Genomic DNA, 19,295 nt, shown 5'->3' on the forward strand with positions numbered 1-19,295 from the left:
GTCTTTTATTGTCTTAATACGGATGATTTTAGCATACAGCTCATGAAAACCCAAAATTCCTATCTCACAAAATTAGCATATCATTAAAAGGGTCTCTAAACGAGCTATGAACCTAATCATCTGAATCAACGAGTTAACTCTAAACACCTGCAAAAGATTCCTGAGGCCTTTAAAACTCCCAGCCTGGTTCATCACTCAAAACCCCAATCATGGGTAAGACTGCCGACCTGACTGCTGTCCAGAAGGCCACTATTGACACCCTCAAGCAAGAGGGTAAGACACAGAAAGAAATTTCTGAACGAATAGGCTGTTCCCAGAGTGCTGTATCAAGGCACCTCAGTGGGAAGTCTGTGGGAAGGAAAAAGTGTGGCAGAAAACACTGCACAACGAGAAGAGGTGACCGGACCCTGAGGAAGATTGTGGAGAAGGGCCGATTCCAGACCTTGGGGGACCTGCGGAAGCAGTGGACTGAGTCTGGAGTAGAAACATCCAGAGCCACCGTGCACAGGCATGTGCAGGAAATGGGCTACAGGTGCCGCATTCCCCAGACCTGGGCTACAGAGAAGCAGCACTGGACTGTTGCTCAGTGGTCCAAAGTACTTTTTTCGGATGAAAGTGTCAAGTACCCACAGTCAGTGATGGTCTGGGGTGCCGTGTCCGCTGCTGGTGTTGGTCCACTGTGTTTTATCAAGGGCAGGGTCAATGCAGCTAGCTATCAGGAGATTTTGGAGCACTTCATGCTTCCATCTGCTGAAAAGCTTTATGGAGATGAAGATTTCATTTTTCAGCACGACCTGGCACCTGCTCACAGTGCCAAAACCACTGGTAAATGGTTTACTGACCATGGTATCACTGTGCTCAATTGGCCTGCCAACTCTCCTGACCTGAACCCCATAGAGAATCTGTGGGATATTGTGAAGAGAACGTTGAGAGACTCAAGACCCAACACTCTGGATGAGCTAAAGGCCGCTATCGAAGCATCCTGGGCCTCCATAAGACCTCAGCAGTGCCACAGGCTGATTGCCTCCATGCCACGCCACATTGAAGCAGTCATTTCTGCAAAAGGATTCCCGACCAAGTATTGAGTGCATAACTGTACATGATTATTTGAAGGTTGACGTTTTTTGTATTAAAAACACTTTTCTTTTATTGGTCGGATGAAATATGCAAATTTTGTGAGATAGGAATTTTGGGTTTTCATGAGCTGTATGCCACAATCATCCGTATTAAGACAATAAAAGACCTGAAATATTTCAGTTAGTGTGCAATGAATCTAAAATATATGAATGTTAAATTTTCATCATGACATTATGGAAAATAATGAACTTTATCACAATATGCTAATTTTTTGAGGTGGGCTATGGTGTTTAAATAATGCTCTGTTTGGTATAAAGGGTCCCAATGTGGCAAAATATCACCCACAGCGTAATACCACCACCAGCAGTGTGAACCACTGATACCAGGCAGAATAGGTCCATGTTTTCATGTTGCTTTGGCCAAATTCTGATGCTACCATCTGAATGTCGCAGCTGAAAGGGAAACTTTTTCAACTAGACAACATTTTCCAATCTGTCATTTTCCAAATTTAACAAGTCTGTGTAAATTGTAGCCTCAGTTTCTAGTACCTAGATGACAGATGTGGCACCCGATGTGGTTTTCCGTTGCTCTAGGCCTTTTGCTTGAAGGTTCAACATGTTGTATATTTAAAGATGGTATTCTGAATATCTTGGTTGTAACTAGTGGTTATTTGAGCTATTGTTGCCTTTCTTTGAACTCAAACCAATCTAATCAATCTGGTCATCTTGATATAAAAACTTTGCTTAAAGATGACTGCTGCAGATCTTTGAAGACGAAATCTGCTCAATCCAGTCTGTTACAGGCCTTCTTCACCAACAGGTTTAACGTGTTTATTGTCACCAAATGATGTTGAAAACATGCGGGCATTTTGCTGCAACCATACAGAGCACGCAAAACAAACAGATTGAAGGATCAATTTGGCAAAAATCAAGGAAAATAATAAAAGACTAAAACCTGACTTTTCTTTTAATGAAACATGTGAAGATACAATTAATGAATAAACATACAACGACATTTTGGAGACATATCAATGTGATGTCTTCGTCAGGGAGTTGGTGGTAGCTCCAAGACAATCACAGGACTGTCGCTGACTTACAACAAGGTTGTTTCCCAGACACAAAATCTTTTTTCCTATTGAAGAATGTATGATGATTAATGAAGAGGAGAGTGAGAAAACAACCTTGGGATTTTGCATTCATTCAAACTGGACCGAGAATCATTTTGCAAAACAGCAACAATTGTCTTCAGTTCCTGAACAATTCAACTGATATAACTGAAAACCTATAACAAAGTAACAAACATTCCTCTTCCAACTTTCTCTGAGGGTACTTGTGTCCATTGAATTAATCAAACATGTACAAAAAAAAAAAAAAATTAACAGATTAAAATTCTGGGCATTCAGAACACTCTTATTTGTGTATCATTAAGTTAGACTCCAAGATAACATTTTATTAAACATACAGAGTTTGTGCCATGTCAATGCTATTTGCTGCAAACACTGATCCAACAGAACTAGGCTCGTTTTAGCCAAAAGCAAAGACCGCACCAGTATGAGAAGCCACACTGGCGGCATTAAATTGTACTTAGCTCTGGTTCTCTCAGCAGGCTGAGCAGCTTATCCATCTTTGCTACTTCTGCTTCTGAACCCTTGGGCAGCTCATGGCCCTTCTTGCTCTAAACAAGGAGAAAATTAAGATTAAAATGTATTATTAATAATAATGTTTTGAATTATTAATATAACAATAAATATAACCATCATAATGTATAATGGGTCTTTTCCATGATAATTTAAAAGGAGCTGCAGAGTTAGCTGCTGCCTTTGGGACATCTTTACAAAGAGCAAAGTTATGACTCAACTTTACTTCCGTACTGCTGAAAGTGATCCTAACATGAGAGAATGTTTAACAGGCCTATCAAAGCTCCTTTACAATTACAGGGTTATTTCAGGCTGAACTGGACTTTGATTTAAGAAGACCAATAAAGTCAACCAGGTTTAAGAGTGTGACGTAAAACAAACATCTTAATAGAGAAATCATACTTAAGAAAGAGTAAACATTAAACACAAAGTAACATCTTAATTCTTTGATTAAATATCAGCTGCATTTAAAAAGAAAAGAGCATCGAATCTTGATGCCCGTGATGTTTATGCTCATTTACTGGTCTCATTTCCAAACACAAACTGATCTGCCTGGTGAGATTCAGAGACATAACACTAAAAGACTGTCATTAAATGTGCTATAATGCTGTTTTTGTATTGAAACTGCCACTATTAAGACACGAGGCTGAAGTAAAAGGCATGTTGTTTTGGGCCATTTAATTATATCAGTGGACACGTGACAACATGGTCTAATCCATAAAAACATTACAGACCTTCAGGCCAAGGCGACAAAACGTGCAGAAAACAACATTATGTACCAACACATAACAACACAGCTGTGCTCACACTACCCAGGGCATTTTCGGGCACATATTCATCTTTCTGATATCAATAATTGGAACTTCTTTTAGAATATAAACATTATGATGGATACATAAATGGTTATAGTAAGAACTGTTAATTGTGCTAATTTTCTAACCTTAATGTTAACCTTCATGCTCTGGGCAGGCTATTACGCTCTTTAATATATGTTCTATCAAAATTATTTGCAAAGTGTTTTTACGGCTGATGCTTATTTGCCACATTGACTTTTAAAATGTTCTAAGCACCCCCCCTCCAGGCCTCCGTTATTTCAGCTGCTAAAGCTAAAGCCCTGTGAAGGCTAAGACAGTAACCACCATTAGTTCTGTTGTGTATATTACACAACTCGCTCTATTCACGCTGCGATCGACTGTAGCACGCTGTCAGCGCCTATACACACAGTAATACTTCCATTAGTGGTACTTAAAGGTACATGTGGGACTTAGCGGGGTTGCTAAATAGCGCTGCAGCCACTATTTCCATTGTTGTTAACTGAGCAGCTAACCCAGGATGTGACATCATCACATCTGTCAGTTAATTTGATCTTGTGAGTCCAAAAACATTTTGTGCTGCTGCCATTCGTTAATCCATCACTTCACTCAGTCAGCAACTGTGAAGGCTAATTAACACAACATTAAGAATCAATTGTCCATAATGTTATATATTTTAATTCAGAAATTGATTTTTTGTTTTACATTTTTTATCAAAATAGCATTTAATTTTCCCTTCTGCTTTGCATTCTGAACTGGTTGTTTAAACACCTAGCATCTGTTGTTCTCTATTAGCTTTCAGAGCCTCATTTCCAATTCCTCAAAACAAACCTTGGTTCTGTGATAACTGTGATATCACTGCATGGTTTTATTGTTTATTGGTTCCTTTTTTCCCCATACTTTATTAGTTTTCCATATTCTTTAAATTTTACTCCCAGTTTAGTTAGATGTTGCTAGCTTAGCTAAAGAGTCTCTTGACTAAAGCATTTTAACAGAAAGTTAAATTATCTTGTTAATAACTTTTTTGTATTTTGGAGATACTTTGTTTGTGTTTGTTCTGTATATGTGTGCAGGGCTTTCTGTTTGAGAAAGCCAGTGCACAATCTATTGTCCTGTAATACCACACCTCACCAGACAGGTATTCATTAAACAATAACTGACATAGACTGAGGGCTGTTTAGCTATTAATTCATGATAATCAGGTCATGCCCCAGCTTGGTTATTCTAATCAAAATTACTAACTTTGTAAATAATTGCCTTTACCACTTATTAATAGTTATTCATAGCCAAACCAACATTTTGTTGAACAACAGCAGGATGTTGGAGCAGTCTACATAATACAATGTGCAGTAAAGTGTGTTGTGAAAATGAATGCAATGAAGGCCTCTCTCTAGTCATTAAAGTTTTGTCTGGTTTACGCACACTGATGGGAACAACACAAAGGAGAAGTGGAAACGCTGCTGAGCTAACTGCTAATGGGCTCTGATTAAAGTGTTGTGACTCAGTGTGCCATTTGCTTTCCTCCTGTGTTCAGAAGGACTGATGTGATTACTTCTCAGTTTAAGAGAGGCTTCAGGGACTCATCTAGCAGAGACAGATTAAAGTGGCACTTTGCTACATTTTACTATGGTATAATACACCACTGACCAAATAGTTTTTCTTTATTTTATTCAAATTAGCTTTCTTTCTGCAAACAAGAAAAAGAGTAATTCAGATAACAGATGGGGGATTATTGCATAGTGAAGTTAAATTTGGATGAGGGCCAAAACAGCTGCAGGTTTTATTGATTTCAATGGTAAAATGTCCTATAGTAAGTAAAACAGTTTTTAAAATATAATTACAATTAAAGCCATATTCAGTTACCATGTTAAGAAAAATAATGTTTTTTACTGTCAATGAAAGGTGGCGTATCAAATGCTTTGCAGCAACACAAGCTGAAAGCAGCACAGGGGGTGAACTTTCAACCACTAAAGAGCAGCAAGTGGTAACTAGCAGTATGCTGGAGTTGATTACTGGACCACGATGACTTTACCAGGCATCTTATTCCCTTGCTACATGCAGAAGAAAACATGAGTCTTTCTTTGACTCTGGCAGCTAATGGCTGTCTAGAGGTTAATGCTAAGTAAACACATTTTTAGCAAGATGTTTGTAGTCTTTAGGATGGTCCAGTTTATCTGTGAACAACTTTTTAGATTTGTCTTTCATTATTGTAGCTGATCATGCTCGGCAGCACAGTCAGAATAATTGTGCCAGTTTGATGGACGTCAACACAGCAGGAGAAATGAGAAGCAACTTCCTGCAAACATTTGATATAAGAGCCAAGAGGATACATTCTGTGTTTGGAACATCAAGGTACAAATTTCTAAGATTATTAAATTACAGTTCATAAAGCTTTTTGCATATTTTCAACACCTTTTAACAAAATCATGATGAATTTTCATACAATCAGTATGAATAAATTTTCATATTGTTACATTCCAAATCAGTGTGTTGTAAAATTAGCAAATTTGTATTTGCTGATCTGAATCAAATGATCATACAAAATATTACATATACAGAAACAAATCCTCATACGGAGACTCGAGGATGTTGGAGCAAATGAGATATATTAATTGTACTCACCTTGGGTTTCTTGCGGAGGTTTGGAGAGATTTTGAGGCTGGTCACATTGCCTTGGTCGTCACCCACAATGATGATGGGAGAGATGGGATTAAATTCAATGTGAGTCAGCCTGGTCTTCTTTCTGGCCACCACTGTCTGCTGGCAGATAGCCTCATGTTTGTTTATACTGAGGTCAAAGACATGAACCTGAGAAAGATAAGTCATTATATCCCTTATTTTAACTCAACTATATTGATTTATTTCTATGAGCAAACATTGCAACAAACACAAAATAACTTGTCTTGGAACTTTATCTTCAAATCCTTTTAATATGTATTTTGCAAGTGTGTTGCTTTTTCTTATTTTGTCAGTATATTAATAGTGATGGTGCTAAACTCTGACTGTCCTGTGACAAGAAGAACCACGTAACCTTTTTCTTTTCCTTTAGAATCATGCCTTACGTTTTTTTAATTTTCATATTCATACATAAAAACTAACAAAATAAATTGAGGTTTGTAGTTAAATGACAACATCTATAAAGTTCAAGGTGTATAAATTAGTTTGGATGGGGCTCTTAATTCTTGGTCTTAGCTGTCCATTTTTGTGTGCATTTTTGCACTACTTTGATGTTTGCTATGTTTTTAGGCATCTTACCCAGTGGACCCAAGATGACAGATTTTCATCTGCATTGATGTGTTTAGACAATCAGATGACATCGAATGAAGTTTTTATGAAAAAGATCATTGTGGTTGGACCGCTTAAGTTCACACCAGCACACAAGTGTTCACGCCAGTGTATTAACACCACACAAAGACCCCCATTTGTAACTAATGATCAAACTCCAACAGGGTGGCGTCCTCTAACCTCTTATCAGTGTACCTTTTAACAACAGTGTTTTTGAAGTTCTACTATAAAGACTAATGCAGCATTAGTCATGAGTAATTGCAGTGCAATCTGACTACATCTGTAATTCACAAAAGCACTTGGAGCAGGCAGTTTACTGAATTTATAATTACCTTTAGCTCATATTAGCATAAATCCACAAATAACAGGTTTTTAAATGTTCCCTCCCAAGAACCTTTCAGAGATGCTTTAGTACCAGGGTTTGGTAGTGCTATCTTTTTGAGACTTGCTCAATATTTAAAGAGAATAAAGCTGCACTCTACTCATTCATTTTTCTAACAAAGGAAATTTCTTGTTTATACCAATCCCACACAGTTATCCATCCATCCATCCATCCATCCATCCATCCATCCATCCATCCATCCATCCATCCACCCATCCATCCATCCATCCATCCATCCATCCAAATTTCATCTGGGGTAAGTTGCCAGCTGATTAGGACTGTGCCTGGGAGCTTTTGCCTGAAGTGGATTTTTCTGTAATTCCCAGTAATTACATGGACACATGGATTACTGTGTGGCTCATTATGAGGATTACAGAAAATCATTTTATTTGGACAGTTGGCTGCATTTACTTCAGAAGCTTTTTTACAGACTAGAAATTGAAACAGAGCCCAAATGACAACAGCTTAATCCTGAGAAATAACAATATCAACCAAATACATCTGTTGTCTGGATTCTCTAAATATGAAGAGCTGACCATGCCAAACTAAACTGTTTGGGATGGCGTAGAGGATACAGATTTATTGGTTTGGCTGTCCTTCCAAGTAGACATTATCAAAAATCTACTCAAATGCCTCCCATGAAAAAATCCACCTATTAGAAACGGATCCAAGAACCGGGCCCCTCATACATGAGCTTTGCAAATGATACACAACAGGTCATGTAACCAGTCCACACAAGAGCAAGTTCCTGCCCACTTAACTTTCAAAATATGGTCAAACTTGATCTGCCAAAACACATATTTCATCGCTCAAAGTCAAAGTGCTACCAAAATATCTTCAATATAATATACCAGTACCACCTTCGATACTATTATCCCAGCTTACACTGTGTTAGAACTTAAATGTCATAGAACATACAGTGGAAATAAAAAGTACACTGTCAACCCAAATTAAAAAAGAATTGTCATTTCAAAACTTTAAACCCTCCTGATGTGAAATTCCCCTTTTACATTATAGCTCATAAACAAACACATCTTTTAGAGTGGAAAACCTAAAGAACAACAATGCTGCAACTCCCTGGTTGTTGCAACACAATTTTAAGTGTGCACATCCTTAAAATTGTACTTTGTTAAAAACACTTTATGATAATATTTCAGCATTCAGCCTTTTGTGGTTGGAATTCATCAGCATCCTGCATTCTGACTGAAGTCAAAGTAGAGTGAGTGATATTTCCTTACTCTGCCTCATAAAAGTTACACTGATCTGTCAAAATGAGAGGAAATCTCTTATCTAAAGCCTCAGTTTTCTGTCAGATTTACCTCTCAACTCGAATGATGTCATTCCAAAACGTTGCATTTCATCTGGTGATGCCATTCTTTTGTTGATTTTGAAATATTTAGAAAAAAATACAGTAATGCTGAAAATTAAACCCCTCTTCATCTTCAGATTTATAGCACTACAACCAGAGCCAAACTTGAGTCATTAAACACTCTTCTAGAGCTGCACGGTACATCAAATCAGAATCACAACTGAACATCAATACTTACAACATCACAATCACAGAGGGCTACATGAATCATCTCATTTTGAACGTGACTAAAACAAAGGAGATGATTGTAGATTTTAAGAGAAACAGGAATAAGTCAAACACTATTTCTATCATGGGAGAAGAAGTGGAGGTGGTGGAGGAATATAAATACCTCGGTGTTCACCTGGACAACCGACTAGAGTGGAAATGCAACTGTGAAGCCATCTACAAGAAGGGACAGAGCAGACTGTACTTCTTGAGGAAGCTTAGGTCCCTTTGGTGTTTGCAGCAAGATGCTGCATATCTTCTATAAGTCTGTTGTGGAGAGTGTGATCTCTTCTACCATCATCTGCTGGGGAAGCAGCATCAGACCCAGGGACTTAAAAAAGCTCAACAAGCTGATAAAGGCTGGCTCTGTTCTGGGGACTCCTCTGGAACCTCTGGAGATCATTGTGGAAAGACGGATTCTTCATAAAATGAAGAACATTATGGAGAACCCTGAGCATCCTCTTCATGAGACTGTCCTACAACAACAGAGTGTCTTCAGTCAGAGGCTTCTTCAGATCTGCTGTAAGACGGATCTGCTACAGGAGATCCTTCCTGCCCACAGCCATCAGCATCTACAACTTTGAAGAAACCCTCATAATGAGCTACAACATTTAATTTCCCTTTGGGATTAATAAAGTATTTTTGAATTTGAATTGAATTGAATGCAATGTGTGCTGTCATATTTGAAGTTCCCTGCATTCACACTTGAAATGTAAGCCATGTAATTGGCTGGTTGCATGGACTACAGCTGTCTATGGTGGCCCACCCGATATGAATTTAATTGACTGAGATGCTGCAGCTCACATAATGGTTAATACATTGTAATATTGGAAAAGAAATAAAAAAGCGAGGGAAATGTTAGGACACTGGAACTGACATTGTAATTGCATTATTCAATAACATTGCCATTACATGTTTTCCCTATATCGTCCAGCCCTACACTCCTCATAAAACTATTTACATCAATGAAATATGGGATTAAGATATCAATTTTGGACAAAATAAAAAGTATCTATACCCTATGTATATACTCTGGTAAACACTAAGTACTACAGAGGAGGACAAGAGAAGGCAACAGAACTATTTATTTTGTTTTTACATGACATTGAAACAGAATTATGCAGAACTGCCTCCATTTAAAACGTCACATTTATGAAACTAAACCCAGTATTTTCACAATTAACAAGACACTCAAAGATAAACTCGTCTACTGTGCATCCGTGGGGCGTGATTTATTTATAGGATGTCGTTAAAAACTGTTTATGGCTAATAAAATCGGTAACACACCCAGATTGCTAATAAACTTCTGCTGTGGACTCTGAGCTCTGATTACAACACAGTTATGCAAACAATAGAGATACTAAATACAGCGTGTGCTGGTGTTCTCAGCAGCAGAGTCGAGCTGAACGCTTAGCGTTGGTCACTCAGGTTTTAACAGCTGGATCAACCATGGTAGGGAGGAATTTATTTGCAATTTGTTTGCTCCTGTGTGCTACCAGAGGCTCAGCTGGCAATGGTAAATTTATCATTATTTTTTTAATTGTTCACAATTGACTGTATCTTGACACCTGAATAAAAAATTAGATCTCTTTTTAAGATTATTTTAGCACTGCTTGAAGAACAAGACTAAATAATGCCAAGGGAAATATCTTTTAAATGAAAAAGTCAATTGGTTTAATTATGAATTTTGAAAAATAACTTTGCTAAAAGATTTTGAGTACAACGTTTTTTTTCCGTGAGTTTACAAATGAATTATTTTGTAATTAATTTATTCTGTCAGCTGGAAGATCTAAGTCAGTGACTCTTCAGCCCTGGTTGATTGGTCTGTCAGCAGTCGTCGGCTTCCTGCTGATTGTCTTCATCATCCTTTTCCTAAAAACACTACTAAATAGAAAAAGGTTCGTAAATCACGATTATTCTCTCAAACACAAACCGGTAAACTGACCAGCAAACCGATGGTGCTGCAATGTGATCAGTTTCTTTGTGACTTTTTAAAACTCATGTTGTGAGGTGTAAAGGTTGTATCTAAGGACAGTTTTTAACTCTGGCCGGAAAATAGTTTTTATATATAGAATTCTTTTGCTAAAGCAATCAACTCAGAAATCCCGAAACAATGAGGCTCTACCTCACAACGGGGAGGGCACTCAAGATTCAGGCAGTAAAAACTATTTCTGAAATGTTGAAATATTCTGTTTGCGCAAATGTAAAAACACACTACATTCATTGAATCGATTTTTTGTAGCTTTATGGTTCTAACACAACATTGCTGTTGGATACAAATTTCAAATATAATTGCAGAGCATTTTTCTTTCTGACACACAGTGAGTGCTTCAACTAACATTCATAATGTGGTAGAGTTCACTGGCTGAGTCTGACTGTCTTTTAATGTCTTATTTTATGGGTACCTTGCATTGCATTATCAACTATACTTTAATATAAACGTTTATAGCTGAACATCATGCAGTTTAGCAAAAAATGAAATGTGGTCCCACAGAAAGATAACATCTTTGATTAACAGAAAGTACATATCAGTGTGTTAAATTTTAACTTGGCAAATTGCTGTGAAATCTTTCTTTAGGAGAAGTTTAACTCTGCTCTAAGCATTGAAATATTGTGCAATATAACCATATACTAACTTGCTGGTTGATCAAATAAGTCAATTTCTATTAATTTTGTAAAAACGAGTAATAAATAAATTGGTTGCTTAACATTGCAAATTTTTCCTTAGTCTTGCATCTAGGCAATTTTGTGTATTTTGACAACCAACTAGTCTGTCCACTGCTGTCTTGTGTTCCAGGGAGACAAAAGAGAAACGGGGCTATGGGAAGTCTCTATCGCTGGATGATGTGGAGGATAAAGAAACCGTTATGTAGAATCCCATCACAGTGACCACCCCATCAATATCGCATATTTTCAACAAAGAACATGGCTGTGTTTAATTTATGCTATTATCTTATGCAATGAAGGTTTTTGCTGAAGTCATAAAACCAAAAGACTTTATTGTAATTGTACACAGTACAATTCGATCGCAGATGTTCCTCTTAAGGTTCACGATCACGTAGTGGTGAATAAGCAGGAAAATAAATACATAAAAACTATAAGTACATGTGCATGTAGAGTTGGTATAAAATGTTTACATTTATAACTAACTTGTGATTGTTTATATTTTTATTCTCTTTAAAAGACAAAAGTGATGCCAACTGGAAATTGTTTCATTATGGAACTGAAAGTTTTAAGCTAAATAAATAGATAAAATAAGAGGCTCAATGTTATCTATACGATTCAGATTTATGGTAATGTTTGACTAATGTGAATCTTCTGACTGGAAATAGTACCAATCTTTTGGCATGGTCCCCACATGAATCTAATAACTAATCTTTGGAGGGAGCAAATTTTTAGGGTGATGGCAAAGAGACCATCCGACCTTAAAGATAAAAATGATGATGAATGGTCAAAATTCCAGTGGAGACATGCAAAAAGCTTGTCAGCAATTATAAATGCTTGATTGCTGTAAGGCAAATCAAGACTTGAGATGGAAATACAGTACTGTGAAAAAGCTTTGTGGTGTGAAAAATGCTGTAAACAAAGAATGCTTTCAAAAATGGAAGTGTTAATCATTTATTTTCATCAATCATCAAAATGCAGTGAATGAACAAAAGCAAAACATCTAAATGAAATCAATATTTTGGTGTGACCACCATTTGGTACCTTTGGTACACTGTCTTATCATTTGGGAGATCTCATTTCTAAAATGACAACAAATTCTCGGTTAAATGAAAGTAACTTTAAAACCAAATCTGACAAGGAATATGAATAATAAGTAACAGGTATAAAGTAACTTGTTACATGTAACAATAACACTTGATTAGAGTCTGTGTATGTTTTGGCAAGAAGATATTCTCATTAGAAAATGTGGTTGATTGAATTAAATAGAAATATAGGCCATTTTTGTGGTTATGGTTAAAAATGGATGAGCGGAAATTTTTATTTATTTAGATTTTCTTTTCATTCTTAACCAATTAAAAACATAAAATCACAGACAAGGAGAAACAGAAGTAAAACATTTGTTATTTTCCTGGACAGGCTCCTAATTCTAGGAGGCGCTGTTTCTCCTGGACAACTCAGCTTGTTCACACAAAGCTATGTGCTATGCAAACAGCACAAGCTTTATATTTGCTAGTGTGGGTATCAATAAATGCAGAAGTGAACTGTGTCCAGAAACACAAATCAATCCGTGAATGATTACTCATTCATTAAAGCCCTATTTAAAATCAACACCACACTTCTAATTGAATTTAAATGACTGCAGATTCTAACACATATGGTCAATGTCCTTTCCCCATGCAACATATTGAGAGTTAACCCGATCTATCCCATTCTACTGTAAGCCATCATAGATTTTCTGCTGGCTCATATCTAAAATTTAATTATTGTGCAACTTTTAAAAAAAAGAGTTTTCAATTCAGACTTACTTAACTCTCTGTCCTCTTTCTCTCTGTGGTGTATCGAAATGTTTTACTGCTCATCGTCACATTGTCTGACGATGTCAGAATATCTGTCTATTTTTTGGACATGCCAGGACTCTATAAGAATACATCAATCAACCATTTAATTTAACACTGACAGTAGTTAAGTACAATGATACAATGGCCGAAGCACAGCAGTGGCAGTGACCATCACTAGTAGGATAATGTGTCCTGGACATATTGTCAGACAGTAGTTTGGAGCACTTGCACAGGACATCCACTGTCAGTTGAAGAGAAAATGAATACCTTTTCATTTTTCTATGCTTGTCTGCTTGTCTATTTTTAACCACAAAAAGACCCCCCAAAAACACAAAACTGCTCATATTTCAAAGTAATGTTTTGCCCCATATTTGTTTTTGTTTTTCACAGCTGGTCTCTGATGGGAAAATCAAATTAACAAAAACACAGACTTATTACAATGTTTTTTTAGGTCTGAATGATTCTTCTGTCAGTGTTAAGTTGCAGATACAAGAACTTGATTAAAAAATTGATGTAAAGTACCCGTAGAAAGAAAAATATGTTATAGGCCTTCAGAAAGCTTCACATTTGCTCCCTTAAGATTACCAGAAAATTGTATGTAATCTAGGAAACCGTAAAGAAATGAGGAATGGTGAAAAGACTTTCCACTAAACCTAATTTAATTTATAGGTGGCTGCAGATATTGCTTACTGAGAAATGTGTGACAGATCCTACAGAAAAGGTTGAAAGGACATTCACCAGAAAGAGTAAACATGGAGTATGAAGACTAATCACTAGGAGACAGGACCAGACTTTCTCATTATGTCATCCAGACACTTTTCTAAACAGGTGGCTCAGATGGAGGATCAGGGACAGAGAGAATTTGTTTGCGCCACACAACTGTGTGTCATTCTTGCACCTCAGCCTGAACAGCAATGTATTATCCTCAGAAACACATGTGCACAAGCTCACACAAACCCACACACTCACGCAAACATCTACACCATTGTTCCTCTGACATTTTGTGGAGTGGCAGAAGTAACAGAAAGTCAGGTTGTCATTACTGGTATACATGCATCAAGGAGCACACAACTACAATGAGTCACTCAAACTCTGCTAGAGAGTTGTCACAGAAATTGCTAAATGTTCTGCAATAAAACTGCTGTACCAAGAGGGAATATAAAGGTTAAAATCAGACAATAAATTGCATTGAATCTCCACAACCAAATGACACAAATTTCTTTTTGCCCTATTTCTTTTGTCATTTGGTTGGAAACTATATTTTGTCTTCACACAAATATCAACATGCCATAGAAAAAAATACCTAGAGAGAGAAATTAAATGGTGAGTGTGTCAGGTTGCACTGGCAGTCCAACTTCACCAGGATGCCACATCAATAAGAGCCATTTCCCAAAGGTTTGTCTCCCAGCACAGTCTCACGAGCATGGAGGAGATTCCAGCAGACAGGCAGCTACTCTATAAGAAATGGACAGGGCCAGAAGTCCTTAGCTAGTCTCTGCTCCTTTGTGCAATGAGTACTGCCAGATGCTACAAAGGGACCTCCAGTGGGCCACAGATGTAAATGTTTCTAAGCAAACCATTAAAAACAGACTTCATGAGGGTGGCGTGACGGCCTTACGTCTTCTGTTAGGCCCTGTGCTCTGTGCCCGGCATTGTGGAGCTCAACTGACATTAGCCAGAAAACTTCAGAACTGGTAGGTTTGGCACTGGTGATCTTTTCTCAGATGAGAGCAGGTTCACTCGGAGCTCACATGAGGCTTTGGCAGCAGGTCAGTGTTGTTCTGAGGAGGCATATCCATGGAGAGTCGCACAGAAATCCAACAGGACATCTCTGGGACATCATGTTTAGGTCCATCTGATGCCACCAAGTTGCATCTCTAACTGTCCAGGAGCTCAGTGATGCCCTGGTTAGATACCACAGGACCACATCAGTTGTCCTATAAGGAGCATCGCTGCAATTACATTCCAGCAAATTGGACGAGCCTGCCACTTCAGTTTTTCCATCTTCAATTTCTTAATGAATTCGGAAGACGCGCTCTGTGGGTTCATAATTTTCATTTCTATCAAATAATGTGGCATCCTTTTCATCGTAACACATTACCCATTCCACATTTGTGTGGATATCCAACATGATTTTGTTTCCCGATTGAAATCTGATAATCCTTCAAAGTGTTCCATTCATGTTTCCCTTCAGAGAGGGAGACAGAGAATTATTGAGGATTATACAGAAGCAACTTAAAGTCAAGATAATAGACAGCAAGGAGGTGTACAAGAGGAAGCTGGAGAGCAAGCTCCAGCAAAACAATATCAGAGATGTGTGGTCAGGGATGAAGAAGATCACAGGCTTCAAGCAGAAGGATGATCAGACCGATGGAGGTCTGGACAGAGCCAATGAACTGAACATATTCTTCAATAGGTTCAGTTCAGCATCCTCCTCTCCTGCTCCCATCCAAACAGACACCCCACCCTCCTTTGACCCACAAGACCCACAGCTGTCCAGTAACACCTCACATTTTTTATCTTCCACCTCAGCCCTAGACCCTTCTGCTTCTACATGTTTGGCTTCAACCATATCAGAAGATGCTGATGCTTCCTTTGCTTCCCCCTTCCACCTGTGTGTCTCAAGAAGTCAAGTGAAGAGACAACTGGAGAGACTGAAACGGAATAAGGCTTCAGGTCCAGATCATGTCAGCCGTAGAGTCTTGAAGGCCTGTGGAGAGCAGCTCTGTGGGATTCTGCAGCACCTCTTCAATCTTAGCCTGGCCCAGAAGAAGGTTCCAGTGTTGTGGAAGTCCTCCTGTCTTGTTCCGGTACCAAAGAAAACTCACCCATCAGTCCTCAATGACTATAGACCTGTTGCCCTGACATCTCACATCATGAAGGTCCTAGAGAGACTCCTGTTGGCCCACCTGAGTAAGCAAACAGTAAACCATCAGGACCCCCTTCAGTTTGCTTATCACTGTGGAGTTGGAGTTGAAGATGCCATCATACACCTGCTTCAACAAACCCACTGTCATCTGGACAAAGCCAGCAGCACTGAGGATCATGTTCTTTGATTTCTCCAGTGCATTTAACACAATCCAACCTGATTTGCTTTGTCAGAAACTCCAGAAGAATCAGGTGGAGGCTTCAGCTATCTCCTGGATCAAAGACTACCTGACAAACAGACCACAGTTTGTGAGACTGAAGGGTTATGAGTCTAACCAGGTAGTCAGCAGCAACTTGAGTCATTAAACACTCTTCTAGAGCTGCACGGTACATCAAATCAGAATCACAACTGAACATCAATACTTACAACATCACAATCACAGAGGGCTACATGAATCATCTCATGTTGAACGTGACTAAAACAAAGGAGATGATTGTAGATTTTAATAGAAACAGGAATAAGTCAAAAACTATTTCCATCATGGGAGAAGAAGTGGAGGTGGTAGAGGAGTATAAATACCTCGGTGTTCACCTGGACAACAGACTAGAGTGGAGATGCAACTGTGAAGCCATCTACAAGAAGGGACAGAGCAGACTGTACTTCTTGAGGAAGCTTAGGTCCTTTGGTGTTTGCAGCAAGATGCTGCATATCTTCTATAAGTCTGTTGTGGAGAGTGTGATCTCTTCTACCATCATCTGCTGGGGAAGCAGCATCAGAGCCAGGGACTTAAAAAAGCTCAACAAGCTGATAAAAAAGGCTGGCTCTGTTCTGGGGACTCCTCTGGAACCTCTGGAGATCATTGTGGAAAGAAGGATTTTTCATAAAATGAAGAACATTATGGAGAACCCTGAGCATCCTCTTCATCAGACTGTCCTACAACAACAGTGTCTTCAGTCAGAGGCTTATTCAGATCTACTGTAAGACAGACAGGAGATCCTTCCTGCCCACAGCCATCAGCAACTACAACGGCTCTTTGAAGAAACCTTCATAATGAGCTACAACAACATTTAATTTCCCTTTGGGATGAATAAATTATTTTTGAATTGAATTTGAATTGAATTGAATCAATTCTAGTTTTTTAGTTGTTCTCTCAGTGGTCTCTGTTGTCTGATTTCCCACTCAGCTGTGTTCACTTGTCAGTTAGTCTCACCTGGCCCCAATCTCAGTAATCACTTCCCCCAAGAATATATTTCTCCCTGGTTCAGTGCATCCTTGCTAGATCCTACTGTTGCCAACGTTTTATGTTTCTGAGTCAGTTTCTTTAAAGTTCCTGTTTGCTTCAATTCTGATTTTCTTACAGACCGCCTCTGAGAAAAATGCTGGATACTATTTCTTAATGCTATGCAGTCTCAAAAACACTGATTATTTGTAAATACTAAGAAACTGATTTTTAAATGCACATTTCAACTATGAGACCCGGAAGGTTTTTTTTCCACAACTTATTTCTTCCAAACTTTAAATTACTCTAGACGTTTTTGTGAACATTTGCACTGCAGATTTCAAAACAAGCAGGTAACTTCATCCACTGTAGTGGTTTTGCTGAGTTGCTCAGTGTTGGACCGAGACATTGCAAAAATAAAAATCAACGAGTCTTTAGAACCTATACAGAGCCACAAAAAAAGTCTACAGAAAGATCTAACTAAGAAATTTCAAAGCGATTATAATGACACAGAAAGTAGGAAACGCCTTGTGTTTTGGCCATAAACCTGTTATCATTTCATGCTGTTTACACTGTGAAATTGATTAATAAACACTTTAAATTCTGTAGAAGTTAGAAACATACACAGATATCTCATAAAAACGCCTGGTGCAGCTGGTGTAAGTATGACCAATTCCTGGCAGTTGAGAGTACATGATATAAACACACAAAAATATCACATAAGGTGTCTCTTAAATTACTCAGCTCTCATTTCCTCTCTGTCATTCTCACTCAACTTCAGTTGGAACATTGGACAGGAAATGTGTCAGACATAACACTCTTGACTTTTATGGTGTTGCGCAGACTGAGAAGACCAACAGATGGGGACAGCTTGAAGCCATACTAAAACAAATATGTGAAGATAAGCAACAGCACCCATTGAAATTACTTTATCCTGGAATCAATAATCAGGAAGCTTCTCTGTTACATGAAACATTAGTCTGAACCAACTTGATTTCCTAAGGCTGCTTAACTTTGATTTGGGACTCATCCAACATATACAGATGATTAAAACATGAGTGACAGACGGTAGATGTTGTACCGGTATGGTGCTTCACATGTGCAGTCATATAAGTGTCAAGTTCAAGTTATCAGTGAAACACAGCTGTGATCTCGCAGTCAAGCATGCTTTAGGCTCTAATAAAGGTCTAAAACTGGTTACATGTTTCATTTAAACACAGAAACACTGGACAGCTTAAAAGTTTGTGATTTAACATTTTGGTTTAATTAAGCCATAGTTATAGCTATAGGATATCCAACTGAACAGAAAACAGATTGTTTTGCCTCTTATTACAGAAGCAGGTTAATTGATGTTATGATTTTGTGAAAACAGCTGTTACTGAACTGTGTGGTCATTTTAAAAATTGTAGTTTTTGAAATTGTATAACATTATAAAAGTTTTATTTTTAAAGTTTATCAATTAAGTTTATTAATTAATTAGTTTAATTTTTTTTTCTAAAAAAAACTATTTTAGTTTTTTTTTGCAACAACAGCTCTTATTTGTGGCATACCTCAAAATAAAATGCAAAAAACAAAACAAGGTTTTGTACTTTAAAGTATTATTTGTATTAAGCATAACCTCCTGCATGAAATAGTAAATAACAAGGACCTCTTATAAATTATGTATTTAAATATAAAAAATAATAATTCAGAAGGTCATATATGATGAAACTGAACATAAATAAATACAAATATGTCTCTGTTCAGTCAGAGAGCAACTCCAACAGAGATCTATTTCATTACACTTTTAGTTGAAATGTAATGATAGAAACAGTAACTTTTAAATGATTAGTATTTATTATAAAAAGTATATATTATTTAGGAATGTGTCTTGTTTGAATTTGATTCATTTAGATGTTCACAATAAGTATTTGAATAAATATGATCAAAACAGC

At 37.6% G+C, this 19,295-nt stretch overlaps 1 protein-coding gene and 1 long non-coding RNA gene across 2 annotated transcripts in view; one reads left to right on the forward strand and one right to left on the reverse strand.

Moving 5' to 3' along the window:
* Positions 1 to 2,029: 2,029 nt before the first annotated feature.
* dnai1.2 (dynein, axonemal, intermediate chain 1, paralog 2) overlaps positions 2,030 to 19,295 on the reverse strand; it is a 37,078-nt gene continuing 19,812 nt past the window's right edge. The window contains exons 19-20 of the mRNA XM_047346712.1: positions 6,148 to 6,333; positions 2,030 to 2,751 (exon numbers count right to left, since the gene is read on the reverse strand). Of these exons, the coding sequence (XP_047202668.1) occupies positions 2,650 to 2,751; positions 6,148 to 6,333 (288 nt within the window). The 3' untranslated portion in view covers positions 2,030 to 2,649. The remainder of the gene's footprint in view (positions 2,752 to 6,147; positions 6,334 to 19,295) is intronic.
* LOC124856362 lies at positions 10,147 to 12,028 on the forward strand. Its single transcript, XR_007035308.1, has 3 exons — positions 10,147 to 10,284; positions 10,549 to 10,666; positions 11,566 to 12,028. It is a non-coding gene; the product is annotated as an uncharacterized LOC124856362 (long non-coding RNA).

The sequence above is a fragment of the Girardinichthys multiradiatus genome, chromosome 20 (genome assembly GCF_021462225.1).
Source record: "Girardinichthys multiradiatus isolate DD_20200921_A chromosome 20, DD_fGirMul_XY1, whole genome shotgun sequence".
NCBI classification, from domain to species: Eukaryota; Metazoa; Chordata; class Actinopteri; order Cyprinodontiformes; family Goodeidae; genus Girardinichthys; species Girardinichthys multiradiatus.